Source organism: Carassius auratus, linkage group LG49B (genome assembly GCF_003368295.1).
Source record: "Carassius auratus strain Wakin linkage group LG49B, ASM336829v1, whole genome shotgun sequence".
In the NCBI taxonomy this organism is placed as follows: domain Eukaryota; kingdom Metazoa; phylum Chordata; class Actinopteri; order Cypriniformes; family Cyprinidae; genus Carassius; species Carassius auratus.
In genome coordinates this window covers 264976-289039 of record NC_039301.1, presented here as the reverse complement: position 1 = coordinate 289039, position 24064 = coordinate 264976, and the positions used below count along the sequence as shown (strand labels likewise).

General features: G+C 35.8%; 1 protein-coding gene across 1 annotated transcript in view; it reads left to right on the top strand.

Moving 5' to 3' along the window:
• Positions 1-8705: 8705 nt before the first annotated feature.
• LOC113068747 (laminin, alpha 1) overlaps positions 8706-24064 on the top strand; it is a 27241-nt gene continuing 11882 nt past the window's right edge. The window contains exons 1-12 of the mRNA XM_026241592.1: positions 8706-8889; positions 13090-13260; positions 14021-14133; positions 18274-18516; positions 19579-19758; positions 20316-20405; positions 20640-20757; positions 21222-21400; positions 21721-21826; positions 21914-22071; positions 22840-22980; positions 24016-24064. The exon at positions 24016-24064 is cut by the window's right edge and continues 113 nt beyond it. Of these exons, the coding sequence (XP_026097377.1) occupies positions 8808-8889; positions 13090-13260; positions 14021-14133; positions 18274-18516; positions 19579-19758; positions 20316-20405; positions 20640-20757; positions 21222-21400; positions 21721-21826; positions 21914-22071; positions 22840-22980; positions 24016-24064 (1630 nt within the window). The 5' untranslated portion in view covers positions 8706-8807. The remainder of the gene's footprint in view (positions 8890-13089; positions 13261-14020; positions 14134-18273; positions 18517-19578; positions 19759-20315; positions 20406-20639; positions 20758-21221; positions 21401-21720; positions 21827-21913; positions 22072-22839; positions 22981-24015) is intronic.

The window sequence follows — 24064 nt, the reverse complement described above, 5'->3', positions numbered from 1 at the left end:
GTGTGTGTGTGTGTGTGTGAGAGAGAGAGAGAGAGAGAGTGTGTGTGTGTGTGTGTGACGGCTGGAAAGTTTACAGGTGTGGGGTCCACAAGGGAGCGCCAGAGGGTCCGTCAGAATTTACTTTGAAAATATATAAAATAAAATATAGATGAAAAAAATGTTTTATATAAATGAATAGTTTAAATTAAAATAAGTAAATAAAGACATTATGACAGTATCACATTGAGATAAAAAAATGTAATGATGTAACTTAAAAAAACAAATAATAATTTAGACATTTATAATAACATTTTTCACTATACACTCTTAAAAATAGAGTTGAAAAGGGTTCTTCAGATTATTAAATGTTTACACTATTGTTATTCTTCTTCACACTATTAAAAAATGGATCTTTTAAGAACTGATAATTGGAAGGGAACCAAAATTGGCTCCTCTTGCCTGATAGAAGATTTAATCCATTAAAGTATAATATTACAACATATAAAACATGTGACAACTTGCCCCGCCCTGATGTCTATCCAGAATACTCGAGAGAAGCCCTCGAGTCCCGTCTGAATGTAGATGTATGTCCGTGTGCTTTCATTCTGTTACACAGATATGAGGACAGATTGACTGGATATGATGCAAACCTTGGGACAACTAGCCCCGGTGTGCTGTTTGTAGTCTCAGCTGCTGTGTTTGCACCTCTGACCTCTGACCCCTGACCCCTGCTGCTCAGTGTTTTCCTGTCTTCACACACAAATGATGGAATCATGACGGCAAATATTCTTTATTTTTACATAGTTATGCAGTTGTGTACATAAATATAAAATGTACTCAGAAATTAATTAAGTCTTTTAATTTTTGTTTTTATAAAATAGTAAAAAAAAAAAAAAAGGATTTCCCAAACAAATATTTATTTGTAATTTTTATGACATGGAAAAAAAACAACAGCATTAGACAAACAAACTTACTCTTTCAGCAGCACGTCAGGGTTTTTTGACCATATCCTCACTATAATCTCATGTTACTTGAATGTGTTTGAGTACGAGAGACTGATGCTGTAATGTGTGTGATGAGGGTGACACAGCACTGATGAGCTCAGAATGAGCCTCTTTTGGAGATCCGGAGAGTAGAAGGTCATAAATGTTTAGAGGAGCAGGGTCTGAGTTTCATTCAGAAGAAGCACACGGCTCATATTCAGAACGAGACCTTGAGCTGAAGCAAACAAACACGGATTTGAAAAGCTTCCAGCTGTAAGTGGTTCACGTAAGTGGTCTCCGGCCTCAGTTTGGGAAAGTTTTCTGCTAAACAAGCTTATTACATTAAATTATTTACTGTGATTGAGTTTGATCTGTGTTTTGGATGTCGAGACCTCAGCTCTGTTCCTCCAAAGCTCTGCCTCGTTTATGAGGAAAGACACTAATGTTTGTCTCGTAGCTGATGCAGTCAGATATATCCTGATGTTTGATAGATAACCTCACAGCGACACAGACACACTTAAACACACTTAAACACACTCCCCTCCAGGGAAATACAAGGAAATGTTAGAGAAACTGATAAACATCCAAATGTCTCTGATTACAACATCAGCGTGTCTCCACACGAACAAAGAGTACAGATATATACAGTGAACTGAAAACAAAACGAATTTGTGTGGAAACAGTTTACACACAGAAATTGTTGATAAATCTCAGTTAAACATCAGATGAAACATGAAATTATGCTGCAAAAATGTAGATATACGCAAACAGTGTTTCCTTGTAAAACATACCCCAGTGATCAGTGTTTTATTTACAACTTTAAAAAAAATTACAGTATATATATATATATATATATATATATATACATATATATATATACATACATATATAAAAAAATCTGAAAGCATTAGGGTAATAAATGTTAACAATTTTGTTGTTTACGTCATTTTTATTAGTTCTCATTTCGTATTAAATAAAAAAAAAAAACATTGGAAATAAAACATAATAAGCTTATTTTTTGTTATACACTTTATATCATAAATGTATATGTATACTTATATATTACATTATATTTAAATTATACTTTATTTCAGATAATGTTTATTTTGTTTCAGCTGAGAAAGCAAGAAAAAAAATTCATTACAAAGAAATTTTGAAGTAGAAAGATTGAAATATTTTTTTCCAGTAAAAACTATTTTTCTCTAACTGCCAAGACATTTCCCGTTTTATTTAACCCTAAAACACAAGAAAACACAATGCATATTAAAACAGTAAATACATGCATATACTGAGGTTCTTAAGCTATGTGTTTGATTTCAACGGCTCTTTGAAATGTATACAGATTGTAGAAATACAGCAGGAAACCTGCAGCTGATTATTAGATTATTAGTTGGAGCAGAAGTCGCTCAAGGCTGTTGTGCAGATGAGGAAACGTCCCTCACATGTATTCATATCAAACCTGATGGAGAGGACAGAGAAACGAAGGACTCTGTGCTACTCAGAAAGCTTTTTTCTTTTCAAAATGACAGATTTTCATTTCCAGACACACGTTGAGGATCGAGGATGTTCGATTAAGAGCTTTTTTCCTCTCATCAGAGGAAGTTCAAGATGTTCCTGCTTCACCAGGATTTTACAGTGATTGATTTTACCACGGACAATGAGAGCAAGGGCTCATGGGAAATCAGTGTCTGCCGTTTCTAAAGCATCTGTTGCATGTTCACTCACAGAGAAGAAGCGGCTCATGATGGCATTCTTCATCTGAACTGCTCTGCGCTGAACCCATGAATGCCATTTAAATATTTAACCATAAAGTTGTTAGGATGAACTCTGCACATTCATAGACAGATTCAGTTCGAGATCAAACCAATAGAAGCTGGTTCCTGAAAGAGAAGAGGACTTCTCTGGATGTTAAGTCAGACATATTGGTTTTGTCATAGGAATATAATAACTCCAGCATGGTTGAGTTTCCCACAGAGACATGTGTTCACCACTAGAGGGCAGATCTTCACTCAGATCATGTCTGAATGCTAGTCTGATGCTAATGAACAGATGTAGACAGTCACAGTGTATATCTAGGGAAGAAACAGAACAAAAATGTTGTCCAATCACCAACACAAACTCTTTTAAAACTTATTTTTTCAATACACTCTTAAAAATGAAGGGTTCCATGAAAAACCTTTAACTGATCAAAGGGTTTGAATAATAAAACAAATATAGTTCACGATGAAAAAATCACGGTTCTTTCTTTTAAGAACTGATCAATGAAAGCTTCTTTGAGGAAACAAAAATGGTTCTTCATTCATGGAATGTTAGCTTCAATGTAACAACTTGTTTTTAGAATGTTCAGAGAACATTTAAATGTAACGTTCTCGTTAGTGTTTGTAAAATGATACACTGAAACATTTCCTTAACCTTCACAAAACTAACAGAAACTGGAAGTTTTGAGTGTTGAGAGAGCATTCAGAAATAATGTTTTCATCACTCATTGGGCACGCTGGTAAAATGTGCTTCGAACAGATTTTTGTGATGTGTGTTCCTGCAGCAGAGCTGGCACAGAGGAACAAAAGGCGAGCAGCTCCGAGTCTCCTGTGTCCAAAACCCAGAACGAGCCTGACAAAGACAAACTAGTTTAATCAGCATCCGAGAAGAACGAGACGAGGAAATTGGAAAAAGAGTCGAGCCAAAAGCATCTCCCTCCTGCACATAAACAAACCAACCAGTCTGAGATCTGCCTGCATGCCTTCATAGAGAGCACAGGCTGTGTGTTATCTAGAGAAACACACACACATCACGCACACCTCATTAGTTACACTGTCATCGTCCAGTGCAATTAATGCAACAGTTGCATCGGCTGGACCGCAGTGTAAAGCTTCACCTTCAGCGCTCGGGTCTGATGAGAATGTGTCCGGGCCTGAAGCACTTATTAGCCGTGTTTCCACTATCGAGCTAAGACCGGGCGTGCTAGTGCGTGCCAGGGCCAGTCGCGTTTCCACAGTCACTTCCGGGGCTTGATCGTGCCTCGCCGGGGCTTCCTCGGGGCCAACGGCCAGGGTTTTTTGGCCCGACGAAAACCTTGGGCCAAAGCGGGCCAGCAGGGGCTAGAGGAGGAGTTATGAACAAAGGCGGAGTTTCTCCGTGTCTGGAGAGCGTCAGCGCGGATCATTTCAGAAAGATCACAGCTTTAACAGCAGCATTAAACACTTTTTTAAATCAGTTGAGCTCAAAACTCACTCTTAGTTAGCAGCAAGTGTTTGAAATAACTTGATCCGATGTGGATTATAATCACTAAACAAAGCAGAAACATTTATAAGCGATGTAAAAGACTATGCACGCTAAACATTAACGTTACCATAGTAAACGTTAAATATGACCGCTTGGAGAAATCAGACGTCAGCTTCTTATTCTCTATCACAATTGTGTATTTATTAAGTAACATTTTATCTGTCGTCTCGTTTCAAGAGTTTAGCTCCACGTTGCATATCATCAAAATATAATAATGATTTTTGTTCGGGAGCTTTTATAAAAATAGAGAGTCTGCGCTGCCGATCATTTCAGAAAGATAACAGCTTTAACACCAGCATTAAACACTTTTTTAAATAAGTCGAGCTCAAAACTCACTTTCAGTCAGCAGCGAGTGTTTTAAATAACTTGATCCAACGTGGATTATAATCACCATGCAAGGCAGAAATATGTATAAGTGATGAAAAAGATATGCACGCTAAACATATTACCATAGTAAACATGTTAAATATGACCGCTTGAAGAAATCAGACGTCAGCTTCTTATTCTCTATCACAATCGTGTATTTATTAAGTAACTTATATTATCTGTCACAAGCCTCGTCTCGAGAGTTTATCTCACGTTGCCTATCATAAAAGAATATAGCCTAATAATGTTTTTTGTTCGGGAGCTTTTATAAAAATAGAGATATTAGCATTCACCATCCATTCATTATATGACAGCTATACTGTGGCTAATAAACAGAAACAGACTCGACTGAATAAGCAGGCTATTTTCATAAGCGTTAAAAATAAATAAATAAATAAAATAGAAATAAGTGTGAAATAAGTGTGATTAATTTTGCATGACGTTGTTCTGAGAGGCGTGTAAAGGGCGTGTTTTAGTGACGTGCAGCGGTGCTTCAAGCTCCACTGTGGAAACCCTGCTCTCTAACAGCATTGATATTTCATTTCTCTGAAAACTTCTTTTTACATGTTTAATGGCAAATTATTGTTAGAGATCCTCAGGAACTGAAGTGGCGGATGAAAACCTCGACCTTCGCGATGAACAGAACATATTTTTGAACCAATCAATGACACTGCGGGAAATATTTTTTCAGAAATGAACTTTGAAGTGTACTGTTTCTGGAGGATCAAGAGTGCAGGTTCAGCATTATAGAGAAGCGAGAATCATTACACTTCAAGGCTGTTTTATTATATTTTCTTATATGGTTAATAAATGGAGGTATATGAGCAGAAATATCAATTGATGGGCTTTTTATGAGGGTTTTCAAAAGACTCTTTGCTTTTACAGAAGGAGCTCAATTCTATATTTCTGCTGGCTAATATAATACATGCAATCAGGGGTTTGTGTTTAAATCTACTGTATCACATCTGAGATGTGCATTTTATTAGGCTCTAAATGATCAGAAAGATAAAGAAAATAAATGCTCTTTTAGTGTAATTGTACAAGCGTCCAGCTTCTGGTGTTTACTTCGGATCAAGTAAAGGTCAGAATAAGGTCAGTAATATCTCCAGATGAACTCTTCCTGGACTGAAGCAGCTCATCTTTACTTGATTCTCCATCAATCATGTTTTAGAGTCTCAAATCTGATCCTCAGGATCTTTTGAGGAGCGTTTGTTTCCAGAAGCTTTACTTTCACTGTTCCTCAGCGGAGGAATGATCTTCACAAGCCTCCAGAACATCTCACATCTTCTGAGGAGCCTTGATTTCTTCAGCTCTCCATCACTGTGTTATATGTGCGGATCATTTACATCTCATCTCATTACTGGAGATATAGAGCACAGACTCATATTCAGATCAGTTTCAGATCAGTATCTGCTCTACTGTTAAAAAGATCTCACTGATTTAGATCAGAATTCATCATACAATTACCAGCATCTACAGCAAATTTGTAATTTGCAATGTTTTTGTAACTGTGAAATTCTAGACTTTTTTTAAATCTCTGAAAGCTTCTTTTCTTTTCTTTAGCTTTAGAAACATTAGGAATGAATACGTTTGAGATTGGTGTGTTTATCTCTGCACTGGCTCTTACAGAGGTTTGTACTGCAGACTCATGTCGACTGAGCTGATGTCGTGTTAATGAGCTCTGTAAATAAAGGCTGTTAAAAACACAAAAGCAAGCGGTCGGTCTGCAGATAAACAAATACTGAGGTCAGAGATGGAGGAGTGTTTGTCTGTAGATGCACTGATTTTTTTTATGTTATGGAGCTTTCTGAGAAACAGAGATCAGCGTGTCAGAGCCGGAGGAATCGAGTGCTTGTTTAACAGTCGGTGTTCTTTTATCACACTGCTCCCATGAGCCTTGAACTCATCTTAATACTCACACTCCTGATTCAACAGGACTGACCTTCACTGGCTCAGAGACACTGCTTCTGTGACTTACAACCAAGGTCTGGATTAACCACACACACACACACACACACACACACACACACACACACACACACACACACACACACACACACACACACACACAGAGACACACACACACACACACACACTCATGTTTGTTTTTGTGTAAAGTGTGTTCATCCCATAGGTGTAATGGTTTTTATAATGTAGAAACTGTATATTCTATGGCCCTTCACCAACCCTACACCTAACCCTAACCCTCACAGGAAACTTTGTGCATTTTTACTTTCTCAAAAAAACTCATTCTGTATGATTTATAAGTGTTTTGAAAAATGGGGACATGGGTTATGTCCTCATAAGTCACCCTCTCCTTGTAATACCTGTGTCATACCCATGTCATTATACAGAGTTGTGTCCTGATATGATACAAAAACAAGAGCACACACACACACACACACACACAAAAGAAATGATTCCATTTACAAGAAAATAACTGGCTTGTGTTCACATCAGACCACACATAAACCAGGCTGAAATCTAAAGCGTATGCTGTTTTACTTTTACTTAAAATGTGATGCTTTTACAGTCAAAGTAATCTTAGCCCTGATGATGATAGTGTTGCTCAGATGATATAGATGCTCAGTGTTCATCTAATAATCATTCTGAGAGGAACTCAACTCAAATTACAAACTAAAAGCATTTTTATTATTATTATAAATGTTTTTTTTTGTTTTTTTTTTGTGAGTTTAATGTGAGGTCAGATCTCAACACATCCGGATGGTGTCCAGAAGATGGCAGCAAAACCTACACAAATAACACTGAATCTAGATCTGCAGCTGAACATGAGACACATGATCAGATCTGACTTTCCTGATGACATTAGAGTTAAAGTACGAGATGTGACCAGCGAAATATAGAAACTTTATTTGCATTTCACGAAGGAAGGGCAAAATAAAGCTGAACCAGTGTTTCTCAAGTAGTTTATGCGGAAAAAATACAGAAGTGCAACAAAGCTGAACACTTATATTGAAAAAAACTAAGAAACCATGCAGAACACCCTGATAATGTAGTAATGATAGTAATGTCTAAATATTTGTTCAAAATAAATCCACAAGTTAATAAAAATAAGTATTTATGTGTAAAAGCAACTAGGGAATTTATTGGTGACTAATCTAGTGTTTGTTTGTTTTTTACTTAAACTTGTATCTGTTTTAGCATGAAATGCGGTCAATAACTCAAAATTCAGTTTAATACATAACTTAATTAGTTATGAAAAATAATGGACTGAAATGTTTTAACGCAGTTAACTCGCTGGCCACGCCCCCTGACATCTAAACATAAATTAAAGACACGTATTTACATTTTACAGTCTTAGTTTCTTATTTAAAGTATAATTTTATTAAAAAATACCTTAAAGTGATGAAATGTAAACTATGGCATCGTTTACTCTCTGCCGTTTCAAACCTGTATGATGCAACATAAAAGAAGGTGTTATCGAAGACTGTTGCAACTGTTGTGTGGGTTACTTTCATTACATGAACCAAAAATACAGAGTTTAAGTTAGACCACTGTAGGCTAAACATATATGTGTATAAATCTGATGTTGAATGGAATAAAATATTTATTTCTAAAGCTACTCTTTTGTAATGTCTGCTTGATAATTTCTTATTTATTCATTTTATTGTGTGTATTTTCACAGCCAAATTTAATTTGAGATTAATTATATTAAATAATCAACACATCTTGAAATTAATCAGATTTAAAACGTTTTAATCGACTGACAGCATTAATTATATATATATATATATATATATATATATTTTTTTTTTTAATGTATATTTTCAATCGGCAGAAAAATTATCATAAATATTAATTAGTAGCCTACAATGAAATTCAGTCACAATACAAAATCAAATATATTATTGAACCATAATATATATTACTGAAAAAAGGAAAATAAATAAATAAAAAATAGGTTTCAGTTGTTAAGTCCATAGACGTGATCAGGTTAGGTCCCACAGAGGGTTAAACCAAAATGACCGCCTCACACGAGCACATGGTACATTCCATCGGGACCCCCGCCCCCCCTCCTCTGAACTCATGGTACATTCCAGCTGGATTATATATAACGGGACTGAATGAAAGAGACTGAAGTTTGGATGAGACCAGAACCGCTACACTGAACTCGGAGGATTTCAGCACTGTTTCATCTTGATTAACCAGTTCAGTTGAGTTCCTGTAGGGCGACTGATGAAGAGGAGGAGGATGAAGATGCTGTGGCCGTTTGCAGTGATTTTGTCCTCACTGGTTTGTGTGGAGACTCAGCAGAGAGGTGAGATCAAATAATAAACACAAATATGAAACAACAGTCTTTCCTATTGTTTAAACTAAGAGATAAAGCTGTAAATGATCAAAAATATTCTGCTCATTTTATTCAATGAATTTTGAATTTAGTTTGTTTAGATGTACTGTAGGAGTCAATTTTTAATACTTTAACCCCATACACAAAGTACTTTGTTTCCAAGGAGTTAAAATGCTACTGAAACTTCCAGAAAACATGAGGTATTACAATGTCCGAAAAACATGGTAAAACTATGGTAGAGTTTTTTTAGTGGTGGTGAAAGGTACAGTGAGGCCAAGCAAGTTTAATTGTACAGATTTAATAAATGAGTGAACGTCTTAATAAAGTGAGTAATGAATTAAACTGTAATCTGCGTTTAGCGTCCCTTAAAGGGCCAGTGCACCCGAAAACACAAATTCTATTATCATTTACTCACCCTCAAATTCCGAACCTGTATGAATTTCTTTCTTATGTTGAACACAAAAGAATATGTTTTAAAGAATGTTGGTAACTAAACAATTGAAGGTAGCCATTTTCCCCCCAATACTATGAAAGTCAATGGGTACCAGCTTCTGTTTGGTTAAAACATTATCTTTTATGTTCACCTGAAGAATCTCATGCAGTTTTGGAATAACTTTGTGTGGATTTATATGATCTAATTAAATTAACATAAAGCAAATATCCAATGGCTAGGGGGCTCGGCCGGGATGCTGATGGTATTTGCATAGATAGTATGGCATTTGCCACAATAACGAGATTTCTCACCCGCAGGTTTGTCAAACACATTTACACACATGAGGTCAGGAAGCCGCTAATGTAGTTTTAGCTGTGACCCATAAAAGCAGCGAGTGTCTGCTTACCTCAGTCCTGTGAAAAGAACAGGAAGTTGAAATGTTATCGACTAAACTTTCATCTGAGCCATGTGTGTGTGTGTTTATTCCTGCTGAATGTATGAATCAGCGCAGGTCACACGAGAGCTCTGTACGGCTCCATTAACTGATAATCCTGGATATTTAGTCAAAGCGGGTTAGTTAACTGGTCATAAAAGCCTCTCAGTGTGAGTTTTCTCATGAATAACGTGTGGCCATTTGTGTTTTTGAACTCTGATGGACTTTCAGTTCCAGAACAGATCAAATGGAAGAGAATCATTTCACACTTCAGAGACTAAAAATCTATGTGTATTTATTTAAGAATTTTTATTTTTAAATTATTGCAATAAAATAATTTTAAAATGTATTATTATATTATTAATATATAAATATTTATAATATATGAATGTATGATTTTATATATGCATAAAAATTACATATGTATAAAATAATTTTTTCGAATCATGATAGATAACCCATTCAGAGACATTTTTCAATTTATTTACAATTAAATTTAAAGTACTTTATTGGGTTGATTGTGTTTACATACAGTACTTTAGATTTACATTTAATAATTTATAAGCAGTATACACAAATCAAGTAGTGACAAGAAAATAAATGTAAATATAACCATAACAAATAAAACTAAAATACTATTAAAATAAGGTGCTAAGCAATGCATAAAAATTAAAAAAATATGAATTAAGTAATATAAAATATGCTGATGAGGAAACAATTTTGACTCAGAAATTGTTACTAAATTTCACAAATAATTAAAAATAAATGACAAGTTACGCATTTAATTAAATATGGCATTTTAAAGTATAAACACTTGAGTATTTTTCTTGTAAAACATGCTCCATTAATCTTTTTTAAAAATCACTTTTTACAGCGTAAACTTGCAAATGCACTGTAATGTATTTAGTCTGAATACTCAAGCAGCTTCTGTAGCTCCAGATGTCTTTATCCGCTTCCATCTGTCTGTAAGTGTCTTCTCTCGAATCAGCCATTTATCTCTGAAGGCGTTTCACGCTGAATTGACTGAATGACTTTGTGAGGATCTTATCAGCTCCACTTACATCTGATTACAGAGTCTGTTCACATGCAAATGCAGATCTTCTCATCTGTCCTGGAGGTTCTTCATCCAGACACTTTAATTAGCTCACTGCTGATCTCATCAGCAATACATGCAGAACTTCACATGACTTATTCCAGTTTATCTACAATTCATTTATTGGAGACTTACCTCCCATCTATGTGTGATGATGCTTTTAAACATCTTAAATGTTGTCTTTGACTCGACCTGAACTCTTTGACCTTTAAAATATCCTATAACTATTCCCTTACTTGTTTGCTTGTTTTCCCAAACCCAGCTGAAAGCCACCCAGAAAGTGTTATATAGGTCTAAGACATCTATCATGATGAGATGCTGTTGTGTAAACGCACAGTGAACTCTGACCCCTGCCTTCACACCGAATGAGGCTGTAAGCTGCTCTGAGACACAGGAAAAGAAGCAGAGAAATAATCTTGTCTTGTTCTACAGCTAAAACACGTAAATGCTTACAGGTGAAGCTAACCCCTGTTTGGAGCGTTAAAGCAATGCAGTCATGCCTAATATGATGTGTGCTTTTTTTTAAAAACAAGTTTCACTCAAAAATAGCTTGTGAATTTTGAAAATAATTACAGAGAAACTGCAAATAATGCATTGAATTAAATGTGGAGTTTTAATTCGAAAGGCTGAAATTACATTTCCTGTAAAACACTCCAATAATCTTCCAGTAGATGAAAAATATATATATATATATATATATATACTGTTAACCATAAAAAAGGCTTAATATCGGTGCCGATAATCGGTCAACCCCTGTATATATTAGGGGACGACTGATTATCGGCACCGATATTATGCTTTTATTTATGGTTATCAGTCATTTTCTAAACAGATTACCAATAAAAAATATTTAATATATTCTATATTCATATACTATCTATGCAAAAAGATAGATGTCTTACTGCTAACCATAAAAAAGGCTTAATATCTGTACCGATAATCGGTCAACCCCTCTATATATTGGGGGACGACTGATTATCGGCACCGATATTACGCTTTTATTTATGGTTATCAGTTATTTTCTAAACTGATTACCAATAAAATTATTTAAAATCATTTAAAGAAAGTTTTTGTCAGAGCCCTTGTTATTCTTAATTTTGACATTAATTTTCATTTTCACATCAGATATATATATATATATATATTGGTTATCAGTCTACTTGATCTGTAATAATCAGCCCTGAAAATAACATATCGGTCTAACCCTGATATTTATTTATTTTATTAACAAAGTGTGTGAATATATTAGTTGGTTTGGTTGTAGCGTCATTTAACTATAAAAGTGCAACAGAAGTCAGTCTCCTCGTAGTAGTGTTATAAACATCTAATAACTCATTTTAGACATTTTCTTAGTGGGATCAATGCTTTAAAGCTGTGTGGCGATGTTGAGAAGTTCTTGCCGTTCTTTAGTAGCATCAGACAGATGTGTTTGTTTGAAAGTTTCTCAGATGTGATTAGAGGTGTCTGTCGGCTCTCAGCGCGTCTGTGACATGCAAACGCAGCCAGATGTGACTTCAGTCATCAGACTGTCTTTATCTGCTGAGTGTTTGAAGTTTCTGTGTGCTCAGCTCCACTGGAGTCCATTCAAAGCCACAGACTCCCCCGAGACACAGGCCTGAGTCAGTCTTCAGCAGGAATGTTACATTTTTCAGTTTTGCTTTAATTTGAATAAGAGTTTTTGTCATTTTGTTGTATTTTTAATGTTTATATAGTTTTTGTTAATCTCTTTTTCAGTTTTCATTAAAAAAAATTAAGTACTTCAACTTAAACAAAAAAAAGGTTTTAGATTTGGTCCACTATGATAACCTGGCTGTTAGTTAAAAATACCCTATGATAAATATGAATCAAAGTTGAGTGTAACTTCCTGCAGTTTGATCACATGCATGGTTTTTAAACTCCCAGCACTGATTTTGCTGAAATGTTGTGTTTCGAAACGCTAAAGCTTTAACCCCATGACCTGCTGGAGTGAAGATCTTCATCTTCACGGTTCCCTCTCATTGAGTTTTTTTTGCTGTCAATAATGAGTGGTTATTGCTGGATGATGCTTATCTCCTCACACTAAAGGCCAGCTTCGGTCAGTTGTCCAAGACGTAGTGATTTGTGTCGTGAATGGATGGATGGGTGAGGGTCGTTCTTCAAAGAAAGAAAGAGAAAATGCAGTAAAGTCTCTTCAGGGCAGTGATTTAACACTTTCTTTGTTTGGTATTTCAGGTCTGTTTCCTGCTATCTTGAACCTGGCCAGCAATGCCGAAATCACCACGAATGCCACGTGTGGCGACCCACTTCCCGAGATGTTCTGTAAACTGGTGGAACACGTCCCCGGAAGACGAATCCGTAACCCTCAGTGTCGGATCTGTGATGCAAACAGCCAGAATCCCAAAGGTAACGAGATTCACCCTGAAACTTCGGCTTTAATCCTCATGATGCATTCAGTTCTATTCTGACCTGGAAGAGGTTCATAAATATCTCTATAAAATACATCATAACTTTTTTTTTTTCAGATTGTTTACACATTTTTTTAAGAGATGTAAAATACCTTTCGTGTTCCAGTCATTTTTTTTTTACCTGGATATGTATGGAGGGTCATTAGTTTCAAAAAGACTTTTAGTAAAATTATCTGTGGAGATATATGAGTGTCAAAAACATTTGTGAAAAATATTTCTTCTTTTCCTTGTTTATAAACATAAACACCATTGCAGCATGAAATATTTAAGTAAAATGTATTAATTTTATTCTAAGACTTTTTGGAGTACAATTTATGTTATTTTTATTTTTATAAATATGTAGTTTTCATAATTTTTGGACTTTGTGAGTAATTTGAAATGTAAAATAACTTTAATGTTTTTTTTATTAATTAAAATTCAAATTATTTCACATTCACTAATTAATCAGAAACTGATGATCAGATACAACATGGCTTTAGCTGGAAAAAATTAATAAATGAAACCTACTAATAGTTAGCTGCATTAACTAATAATTCATATATTATATAATAATGACCAATATATATTTGTTCCAGTGTTTATTCATTTTAGTTAACATTAGCTAATAAAAATACAGCACTGTTAGTTTGTGTTATCTCAGATACATTAAATAATATTAACACATGCAGCTATTGATAATTTCATTTCTGTTCAAACAGAGCAACATCCCATTTCTTACGCCATCGACGGCACCAACCTGTGGTGGCAGAGCCCGAGCATCAAGAACGGCCCTCAGTTCCACTGGGTCACCATCACTCTGGACTTACGACAGGTAGGACTCGCCATCCAACACACGTGACGCTCGACTCAAGATTTGAGACCGCTAACACGTGAACTTCATCTCCAGAGCTGCTCTAAGAGTCACTTCATTTCAGAGAAAGTCCCATCAAACACACACTGAAACTCAAAGATCTTTTCTGTAAAACTGCTTTGAAACTATGTGCATTATGAAAAACGCTATACAAATAAATTTGAATTTAATTAAATTTAATTTAATCTTCTCCACAAGCCAACAAAATAAAACTTTGGTTTAATTTGAAGGACTTATGACAGAAATACAGTACTATTATATAGTAAAATGTTATTCTTAAAGGAATAATATATATATATATTATATATATATTATATCATTTGATTAAATTGTTAAAGTTTTGTCAGTGGTTCAAAGCTCTAAAGCTTTAATACATTTTTTATCAATTTTTTGTCCAGGAAAGATCAAATTTAGGGAAGTTTGGAATTTAGCGGAAATAACTGATTTTATAGGGTCCTAGATTAAAGGTAGCTTATTCTTGTGAACAAACAATTTCATTTTCGCATATGGAAAACATTTCCTTTCCTATATTTTTTTCAAAAAAAGAAAACGTTTTAAAGAATTTCAATTAATTTAACCCATTAACGGTTAACAAATATTGTGATGAATATCGATATCGGGTGATATGGAAAAATACCCATTAGCCACTATTGTTAAACAACTTTAAGATTAAGAAAGGTGCGTCCCAGTTTATGTACTTATGCATTATTCTAGTGCATTTTGTGCAAATTTTTGTAGGACTGCTAACTTGATTTTGGAGAGATTTGAAGCTTTGTTGGTTTAATCTCAGCGGAGGACCGTGAAGCTGGTTTTCTGCTCCAGTCCTCCTGCTCTGTGGTTGTCTGTCAGCCGTTCTGCTCCACCGTTAAGATGAATGCTGTGCTAATTGTACACTAGCTGCTTGTTTCCTGTGTGTCTGACTGGAGGAGCGGTGAGGAGGGGTTCAGGAGCGTTTAGAGTCCCTCAGGGGCCGCCGAACACAAGTGTGTTTGTCTAGAGAGGTTGAGAGACACACTAATCCCAAAACTAGAAACAATCCATTGCATTCCAGCACTGATAATACACACAACTATTCCACATGAGCCCACTAACCATGATCCTCTGCACTCACACACACACACACACACACACACACACACACACACACAAGTAAACATTAACTGAGTTAAAAAAATTAAATAAAAACCGTTAAACATTTGATTTCAATGATTTGCCAACACAAAATTTTTCATTTTCATTTATTTTAAGTACAAAACTAATTAAAGGACAGATTTGTGCTTTTAACAGAAGTTTAATTGTAGATTGTAATTTTAACAAAAACTTAATAAATGTAAAAAAAATTATAATTATTCTTATATAGACATTCAGAAAAGATAACCATAAAATAGCTAAAATGCATAAAAGAGCAAACTAAATAAACTGGAAGTAGTACAAAATAAATTGATAAATGCAATGCAGACAAATCACATAAAATAGCTAAAACTAAAAACACAACTAAATTACTAAAACTTTAAATGAAAAATAGAAAAATCATTCACAATAAAATGGATATTTAGGGCAGACAGCATAAGTTACTTTAACCTTTTTTATATACTATTATATTTATATTAAGATTTACTATTTATATTAAGATTTTTTAAAGTTAAATTTTAGCTAGTTTTTTATTATTAAGTTATTTTACTACATCAAGTTGGGGTTAAGGTTTGAGGAAACAAATTGAAATATGTACATATAATTTATTTTGGTTACCGTTTATTTTATTTCAAGTGTGTTTTAATGAATTTAAATTAATTAAATTTCACTTATGCTTTAGTAAACTATAATAATTGATAAACACTTGGAAAAAAAACTTTTGGAGATGATAAAATACATAAAATAATTTAATCTAATGATTACAGTCCTTAAGTGTCTGCTTAATTATTTAAAAAAAGCTTGGCGAGACGATCTAAAACCACAGAAATCTGAATAACCACAAAGTTCCTCAGCGTAAGCGTTTAATCGCCTAAAGCTCAGTGATTTCAGAGTTTTGTGGCTCTGAGCACAGCAGAGTTTATATGCTGTCGTCTGGAGTGAGGATGAGTCAGGCCTTTGTCTGCATTCACTGAGGGCCGCAGGGGGAAGGGAAACACACATAAAGCAGGACCGACCCCGATGGGGCCCCAGGCCAACAGTGCAGGATTACACATGCAAATGGACCCCTACACACACACATACACACACACACACCAGTTCAGGTGAGGTTAACACTTTACATCAACCGCAAGAAGCTCTGAACTCACACTTAACTCCTAATTGTTGTTCATTATATGAAATAGAAGAGAAGAAAAAGATGTAAAAGCACACTTTGGAATCAGATCTTTAGCCCAAAAGAAGTTCAGTCTGTTTGAAAGGCTAAAACAGTACATGTAGCGTTAAACATAAAGAGAATTTTGTGGTTGTTCACACTTTTGTGATAAAAAATGGTAATAATTTAAAGACTAAGATGAAATTATTAAATGGATTTGTAACATCTCCTATACAGACACATAAAAAATATCTTAGATATTTCTTGCATATTAGGTGCAACGATATTAGCAATGGCAAAAAAGTAGCACTGAAATGAAAAATAAAAATAATGATAATATAGCAGACAAAGTTTAAATATTATATGCATTATAACATTAATACAGTAGCATTTGTGTTTGTGTAAGTGTGTGTGTGTGTGTGTGTGTGAGTGTTTGTGTAAGTGTGTGTGTGTGAGTGTTTGTGTAAGTGTGTGTGTGTGTGTGTGTGTGTGAGTGTTTGTGTATGTGTGTGTGTGTGAGTGTTTGTGTAAGTGTGTGTGTGTGAGTGTTTGTGTAAGTGTGTGTGTGTGTGTTTGAGTGTTTGTGTAAGTGTGTGTGTGTGCGCGTGTGTTTGTGTAAGTGTTTTTGTGTGTGTGTGTGTGTGTGAGTGTTTGTGTATGTGTGTGTGTGTGAGTGTTTGTGTAAGTGTGTGTGTGTGAGTGTTTGTGTAAGTGTGTGTGTGTGTGTTTGAGTGTTTGTGTAAGTGTGTGTGTGTGCGCGTGTGTTTGTGTAAGTGTTTTTGTGTGTGTGTGTGTGTGTGTGTGTGTGTGAGGACCAACACAGCTGTTGAAGGCTCCCAGAGGTGTTTGGACATCAGGCAGTGTGTGTTAAGTGTCCTGCTCATGCTGTCTGGGGGGCCGCAGGTGATAAAGGACCCCAAATGGCCCTTTGCTTGTGATTGTTTGGTCAGATTGCAGCTGATATCCTGTGTTAATCTTCTTTCTCTTGAATGTGTGTAACTGGTGGGATTGTACTCATGAAAAGATAAAATAATAACAGTTAGAAGGAAAAGGCCAAAAAATACACAATGATTTGGTTGGTCTAAATGTTATTGGGTCTGTTTCTGTTTGGATTATCCAGACGCCCTTGAGTTTGTCCAGACGACACAATGTTTTAAGTTTTCAGGAACTGATGTCACGGAAAACAATGATTATTTTGTCTATAATGTGAAGTTCAGACTCTGGAAAAGGCATCAGAATGAGATGATCTCTGAACACTTTGACTCAATCAAAGCAAATATCATTTTCAAAAGGTTTTGTAATTTAAAAAATATATTTTTGTTCTCTTAAACTTCTCTTTTTCCTTTATGTCAAAAACATTTTGTTTTGACATTTGAACCCCTTTAAGCTAAAATATTTACTTGTAATTAGTGGTCGACCGATATTGCTTTTTGACAGCCGATGCCAAATATCGGCCGATATATCGGTTGACCACTACTTGAAATACCAGGGTTATAATAAACAGAAACTATAACTTTTTTCATTAGAATTATATACTAGAATTGTAATAATATATATATATATATATATACATATATATACATATACATACATTTCTTTTTTTCATATTATATAACTCGTTTCAGCTAGCTGCCAAAGCAACCTTTTCGTTTTTATTTAGTTTTCTTGATATACTAAAATAAAACTGAAACTAAAATGAATAAAAATGAAATATACTTATTTATAAGAAATCAGTCACACACACACTGACACACACAGATGTGTTTAAGGTTTAGCTCTGGCTGGCGTCACACGTGGCTCTGTTCTTCCTCCTGCAGGTCTTCCAGGTGGCGTACATCATCATCAAAGCGGCGAACTCTCCGCGGCCCGGGAACTGGATCCTGGAGCGTTCTCTGGACGGAGTGGACTTCCAGCCGTGGCAGTACTACGCCATCAGTGACACCGAGTGTCTGACCCGATACAACGTCACGCCCCGCCTCGGGCCGCCCACCTACAAGAGAGACGACGAGGTCATCTGCACGTCCTACTACTCACGCCTGGTGCCGCTGGAGCACGGCGAGGTGAGCAGTTCAAATTAATTTTCAGTTCAAGTTTATTTGTATAGCACATTTTATGATACAAATCATTGCAAAGCAACTTTACAGAGATTAGATTTCTACAGTATTCAGTAGTAGCTTATCAGTGGTCACTGTCAGTTTATGTGCATGATGGGTAACCAGGCTCACTGCGGGTGTTATTTCAGGATCACTGAGATGCTGTCATAGTTTTCATTTATGCTTTGAATTTGAGCTTATCTTAATATTTTTCATTTTCATTTATGATAGTTTTGGTAATTATTATTTAGTGTTTTTGTCGTTTTTATTAGTTTTTGTTTTTGTAAATATATCTTTTCAGGAATGATTTGAATTCAGTTGAATTCTTTTTTTCTTTCTATTTCCATTATACATTTAGTTAAGGATTAGTAATGTTGTTGTTTTTGCCAGTTTTAGTAGGTTTTTTTATTTTATTTATATTAATATGTCTATAGTTTTTATAGATTTTCCAAATTAGTTTTTTATTTCCATTTAAAATTTAGTTTTAGCTAAAGTTTTAGTAATTTTGTTGTTTTCTCATTTTTATTTTTTATAAATACTTATAATAGTTTCTATTATTATTATAAAAAAATTTTGTGTGTTTTTTTCTTTTTTTCAGCTAATTTTATTTATTTTAATACTTGAAATGAAACTAAATGATGAGAAATGTTGCCTTGGCAACTAGCTGAAATAAAATAACCTAAAGATTTTTTACATTTTATTTAAGTTAACATTTTATTTTATTAAGAGTAACAAATTTGTGTTTTTTTATGGTTTTAATTTTAGTAAACAGTAAAAACCCACAGTCACAGCTGGTCAAATAATACCACTTTTGTATCATTTTTTGGAATGTTTGGAACAGTTTGTATAATTTATTGGGTGATACAAATGAATTCCAATGATTCCTATTTTGACACAATAGATGCAGTAACAGTCTGAAACAAATGTATCACATCTATAGGTAATCAGCTGATTGAATAAAGTTTAAAGAGCAAAATGAACCCTTTCCTCAGAGGTGTGGAGGTCTGAAAGTGTGCCGTCTCTCCTCAGATCCACACGTCTCTCATAAACGGCCGTCCCAGCGCAGATGATCTGACCCCAGAGCTGCTAGAATTCACTTCTGCTCGATTCATCCGCCTGCGTCTGCAGAGGATCCGAACACTCAACGCTGACCTCATGACCCTGAGCTACCGCGACCCCAAAGAAGTGGACCCCATCGTCACCCGGAGGGTATGAAGCACCCCTTCAAATCAGCTTTAGACTTATATTAATGCTCAGATGGTAATAGTGTGAGATGATCACCATATTTATGCATTAGGCAGATGTCTTTAAAGGGTCTGGATTGCATTCATCATAAACATATTATTGGTTCATGCATTTCCTGGGAATCGAACCCATGACCTTACTGTTAAGTGCCATGTTCTGCTGTTTGAGCTACAGTAATTCTCAAATAGCATGTTTTTTTTTTTAATATTTCAACATTTTACACTTTAAAAAATCATGTTAAATATTTATATAACATTATTTTTGAAGGGTATTTTAAGACATAATTAAAATATTTGTAAATATTAATTTATAATATTACTTTTTTATGTAAATAAATGTATATAAATGATTCATAAGTAATTTATATATATTTAAAATATTGTATGTAAATGAATGTATATATAAATAGTAGATAAAGTTTTAATATTTTGTTTATAAAAAGTTATTTATAAAAATATAGGTGCTTCTAGGCATGATGCTCTTTCTTTAATGCAGTAACTCTGTGCTGCTCTGGTTTGCAGTATTATTACTCCATCAAGGACATCTCGGTGGGCGGGATGTGTATCTGTTATGGCCACGCCCAGAGTTGCCCCTGGGACCCTGTTACCAAGGTAACTGACAACAAACACCATCCCCTTGGAACTCAAGCTGTCAATCAAATGTGAACTTAAGCCCCGCCTCTCTGAAGTCACTATAATTGTGCCTGCAAATGTAAAAATGCTGATCACTTGAAGAAAGTTATATTTATTTTGTTTTAATAAAATTCGATACTGTAGATTCAAATAAACACTCTTTATGAGAAAGTGTGTGTGTGTCTCACTCGCTCCTCTCTTTTGTCTGTACAGAAGCTGCAGTGTGTGTGTGAACACAACACTTGTGGAGAGAGCTGTAATGAATGTTGCCCTGGATACCATCAGGAGCCATGGCAACCTGGAACGCTTTCCGATGGAAACACATGCGAGAGTGAGACACAAAATAACACTTACTTCAAAACAACACTAACAAAAAAGTATCTTTTTTTTCAATAAAAATTAAATAAATAGTAGTAAGTATTTAATTTATATACTATTTAATAAAACAATTATTTAATACTTTAATATACTGTATATATATAGTATTTGTATACAATACAAAAAAGAAAGATACATTTATATATTTATTAAAAGTAAAGAACATTATTTAAAGTAAATTAATTTCTTAATCACATTACTGACTGATTGATTTATTAAATATAATAGATTTGCATATTTAAATGTAAAGATAAAATATACTTTTATTATTCATGTATACATTTTTTATTTGAATACAATAACATAAATTGTATATTTTAGTATTAATTTTGCATTAGATTAACTGAAACTCTCTGACTTAACCACAAAACAAGCAGACTTTGATCTCTCACCGGCTGATCTCTGTGTTTCTGTCAGAATGTAACTGTCACAACAAAGCTGAGGACTGTTACTACAACCAGACGGTGGCAGATCTGCGGCTGAGCCTGAACACACACGGCCGGCGCGAGGGAGGAGGAGTGTGTGTGAACTGCTCTCAGAACACAGCGGGAGTGAACTGCCAAACCTGTGCGGACGGATACTACAGACCACACCAGGTGTGTGTGTGTATCATATCAGGACACAACTCTGTATAATGACATGGGTATGACACAGGTATTACAAGGAGAGGGTGACTTATGAGGACATAACCCATGTCCCCATTTTTCAAAACACTTATAAATCATACAGAATGAGTTTTTTTGAGAAAGTAAAGATGCACAAAGTTTCCTGTGAGGGTTAGGGTTAGGTGTAGGGTTGGTGAAGGGCCATAGAATATACAGTTTGTACAGTATAAAAACCATTACACCTATGGGATGAACACACTTTACACAAAAACAAACATGAGTGTGTGTGTGTGTGTGTGTGTGTGTTTCAGGTGTCTCCGTATGCTGATGACCCGTGTGTGGAGTGTCAGTGTGACACTAGAGGTTCTGCGAGCCCCGTCTGCATCAGAGACGATGATCAGTCGATCCCCGGCGCAGGTGGAGTGTGGCTTCATCTGTTCGTCTGGATGAGGTGTGTGTGAACGCAGGAGTGTTTGAGCTGATGCTGCTGTGTGTGTTTTGCAGGTCTCTCCGCTGGTCAGTGTTTGTGTAAGGAGGGTTTTGCGGGGGACAAGTGTGACCGCTGTGCGTTCGGATTCAGGGATTTCCCACAATGCACTCGCTGTGAGTGTAACCTGGCTGGAAGCCACAACGTCGACCCCTGCAGCGAGTGTGTGTGCAAGGTACTGTCAAACACACACACTTTACATGTGTACAACATCAGTAAAGTCTGTAAATGATCAGACTCTGCTGTTAAACTTGATTCTCACTCTTTTACTGTAACTGTACAAGCGTCCTGTTTCAGCTTGACTCAGATCTCTCCTGATTTTGATCAAGTAAAGGTCAGAATAAGGTCAGTAATATCTCCAGATGAACTCTTCCTGGACTGAAGCAGCTCAGCTTTACTTGATTCTCCATCAATCATGTTTTAGAGTCTCAAATCTGATCCTCAGGATCTTTTGAGGAGCGTTTGTTTCCAGAAGCTTTACTTTCACTGTTCCTCAGCGGAGGAATGATCTTCACAAGCCTCCAGAACATCTCACATCTTCTGAGGAGCCTTGATTTCTTCAGCTCTCCATCACTGTGTTATATGTGCGGATCATTTACATTTCATCTCATTACTGGAGATATAGAGCACAGACTCATATTCAGATCTGCTGTACTTTTCTCATCTCTCAATCAGAATTCATCATATACATATCAGCATCTACAGCAAATTCATTGTTTTCTCAGTTTGAGTCTGAATAAATTAAGCTCCATATTTTCACTGGAGCCACAAAAGCCTAAACATCTAAATTGTTCTCTCTCTCCCTCTCTCTCTCTCCCTCTCTCCCTCTCTCTCTCTCTCTCTCCCTCTCTCTCCCTCTCTCTCTCTCTCTCACTCTCTCTCTCTCTCTCTCTCTCTCTCTCTCTCTCTCTCTCTCTCTCTCTCTCTCTCTCTCCCTCCGCAGGTGAATGTGATGGGCTCTAACTGTGATCTGTGTAAGCAGGGCTTCTATAACCTACAGGCCAGTAATCCTGAGGGCTGCACTGAGTGCTTCTGTTTCGGAGTCTCAGATGTGTGTGAGAGCTCCACCTGGTTCAGCAGCTCTGTACGTGTCAACACACACACTCTCACTCACACACTCTCACAAACTCACTTTTACACACTCACTCTCACTCACTCACTCACTCACTCACTTACTTTTACGCACTCTCACAATCTCATTCTCACTCACTCACTCTCACACTCACTCTTACACACTTTTACACACTCACTCTCACAAAGACTCACACACTCACACACACTCACAAACTCACTTTTACACACTCATTCTCACTCACTCACTCAGACACTTTTACACACTCACTCTCAATAAACTCACTTTAACACATACACTCACTCACTCACTCTCACACACTTTTACACACTCACTCTCACAAACTCACTTTTACACACACACACACACACACTCACTCTCACACACTCACTGACTCACTCTCACACACTTTTACACACTCACTCTCACAAACTGACTTTTACACACACACACTCACTCTCACACACTCACTGACTCACTCTCACACACTTTTACACACTCTCACAAACTCACTTTTACACACACTCACTCTCACACACTTTTACAAACTCACTCTCACAAACTCACTTTTACACACACACACACACACACACACTCTCACACACTCACTCACTTTTACACACTCTCACTCACTTTTACACACTCACTCTCACAAACTCACTTTTACACACACACACTCACTCTCACACACTCACTTTTACACACTCTCACTCTCACTCACTCTTACACACTCACTCACTCACTCTCACACACTTTTACACACTCACTCTCACAAACTGACTTTTACACACACACTCACTCTCACATACATTTGCACACTCACTCTCACACACTTACTCACTTTTACACTCTCTCACTCACACTCACTTTTACACACTCACAAACAGTCACGCTCACACACACACACAAATTCATAAATATTATAAAGACATTTTACAAAAAGCTCATAAAATTTGCCAACAAAATAACTAAAACTTTAACTAAAATGAAAGTGAAAAGAGAAACTGTCAAAATAAACCCGTTAACAAACACTGATTTGATTCTCAGGTGGAGCACAGAGACGGCGTTCTCCTCCGATCTCTTCAGAGCTCTAGCG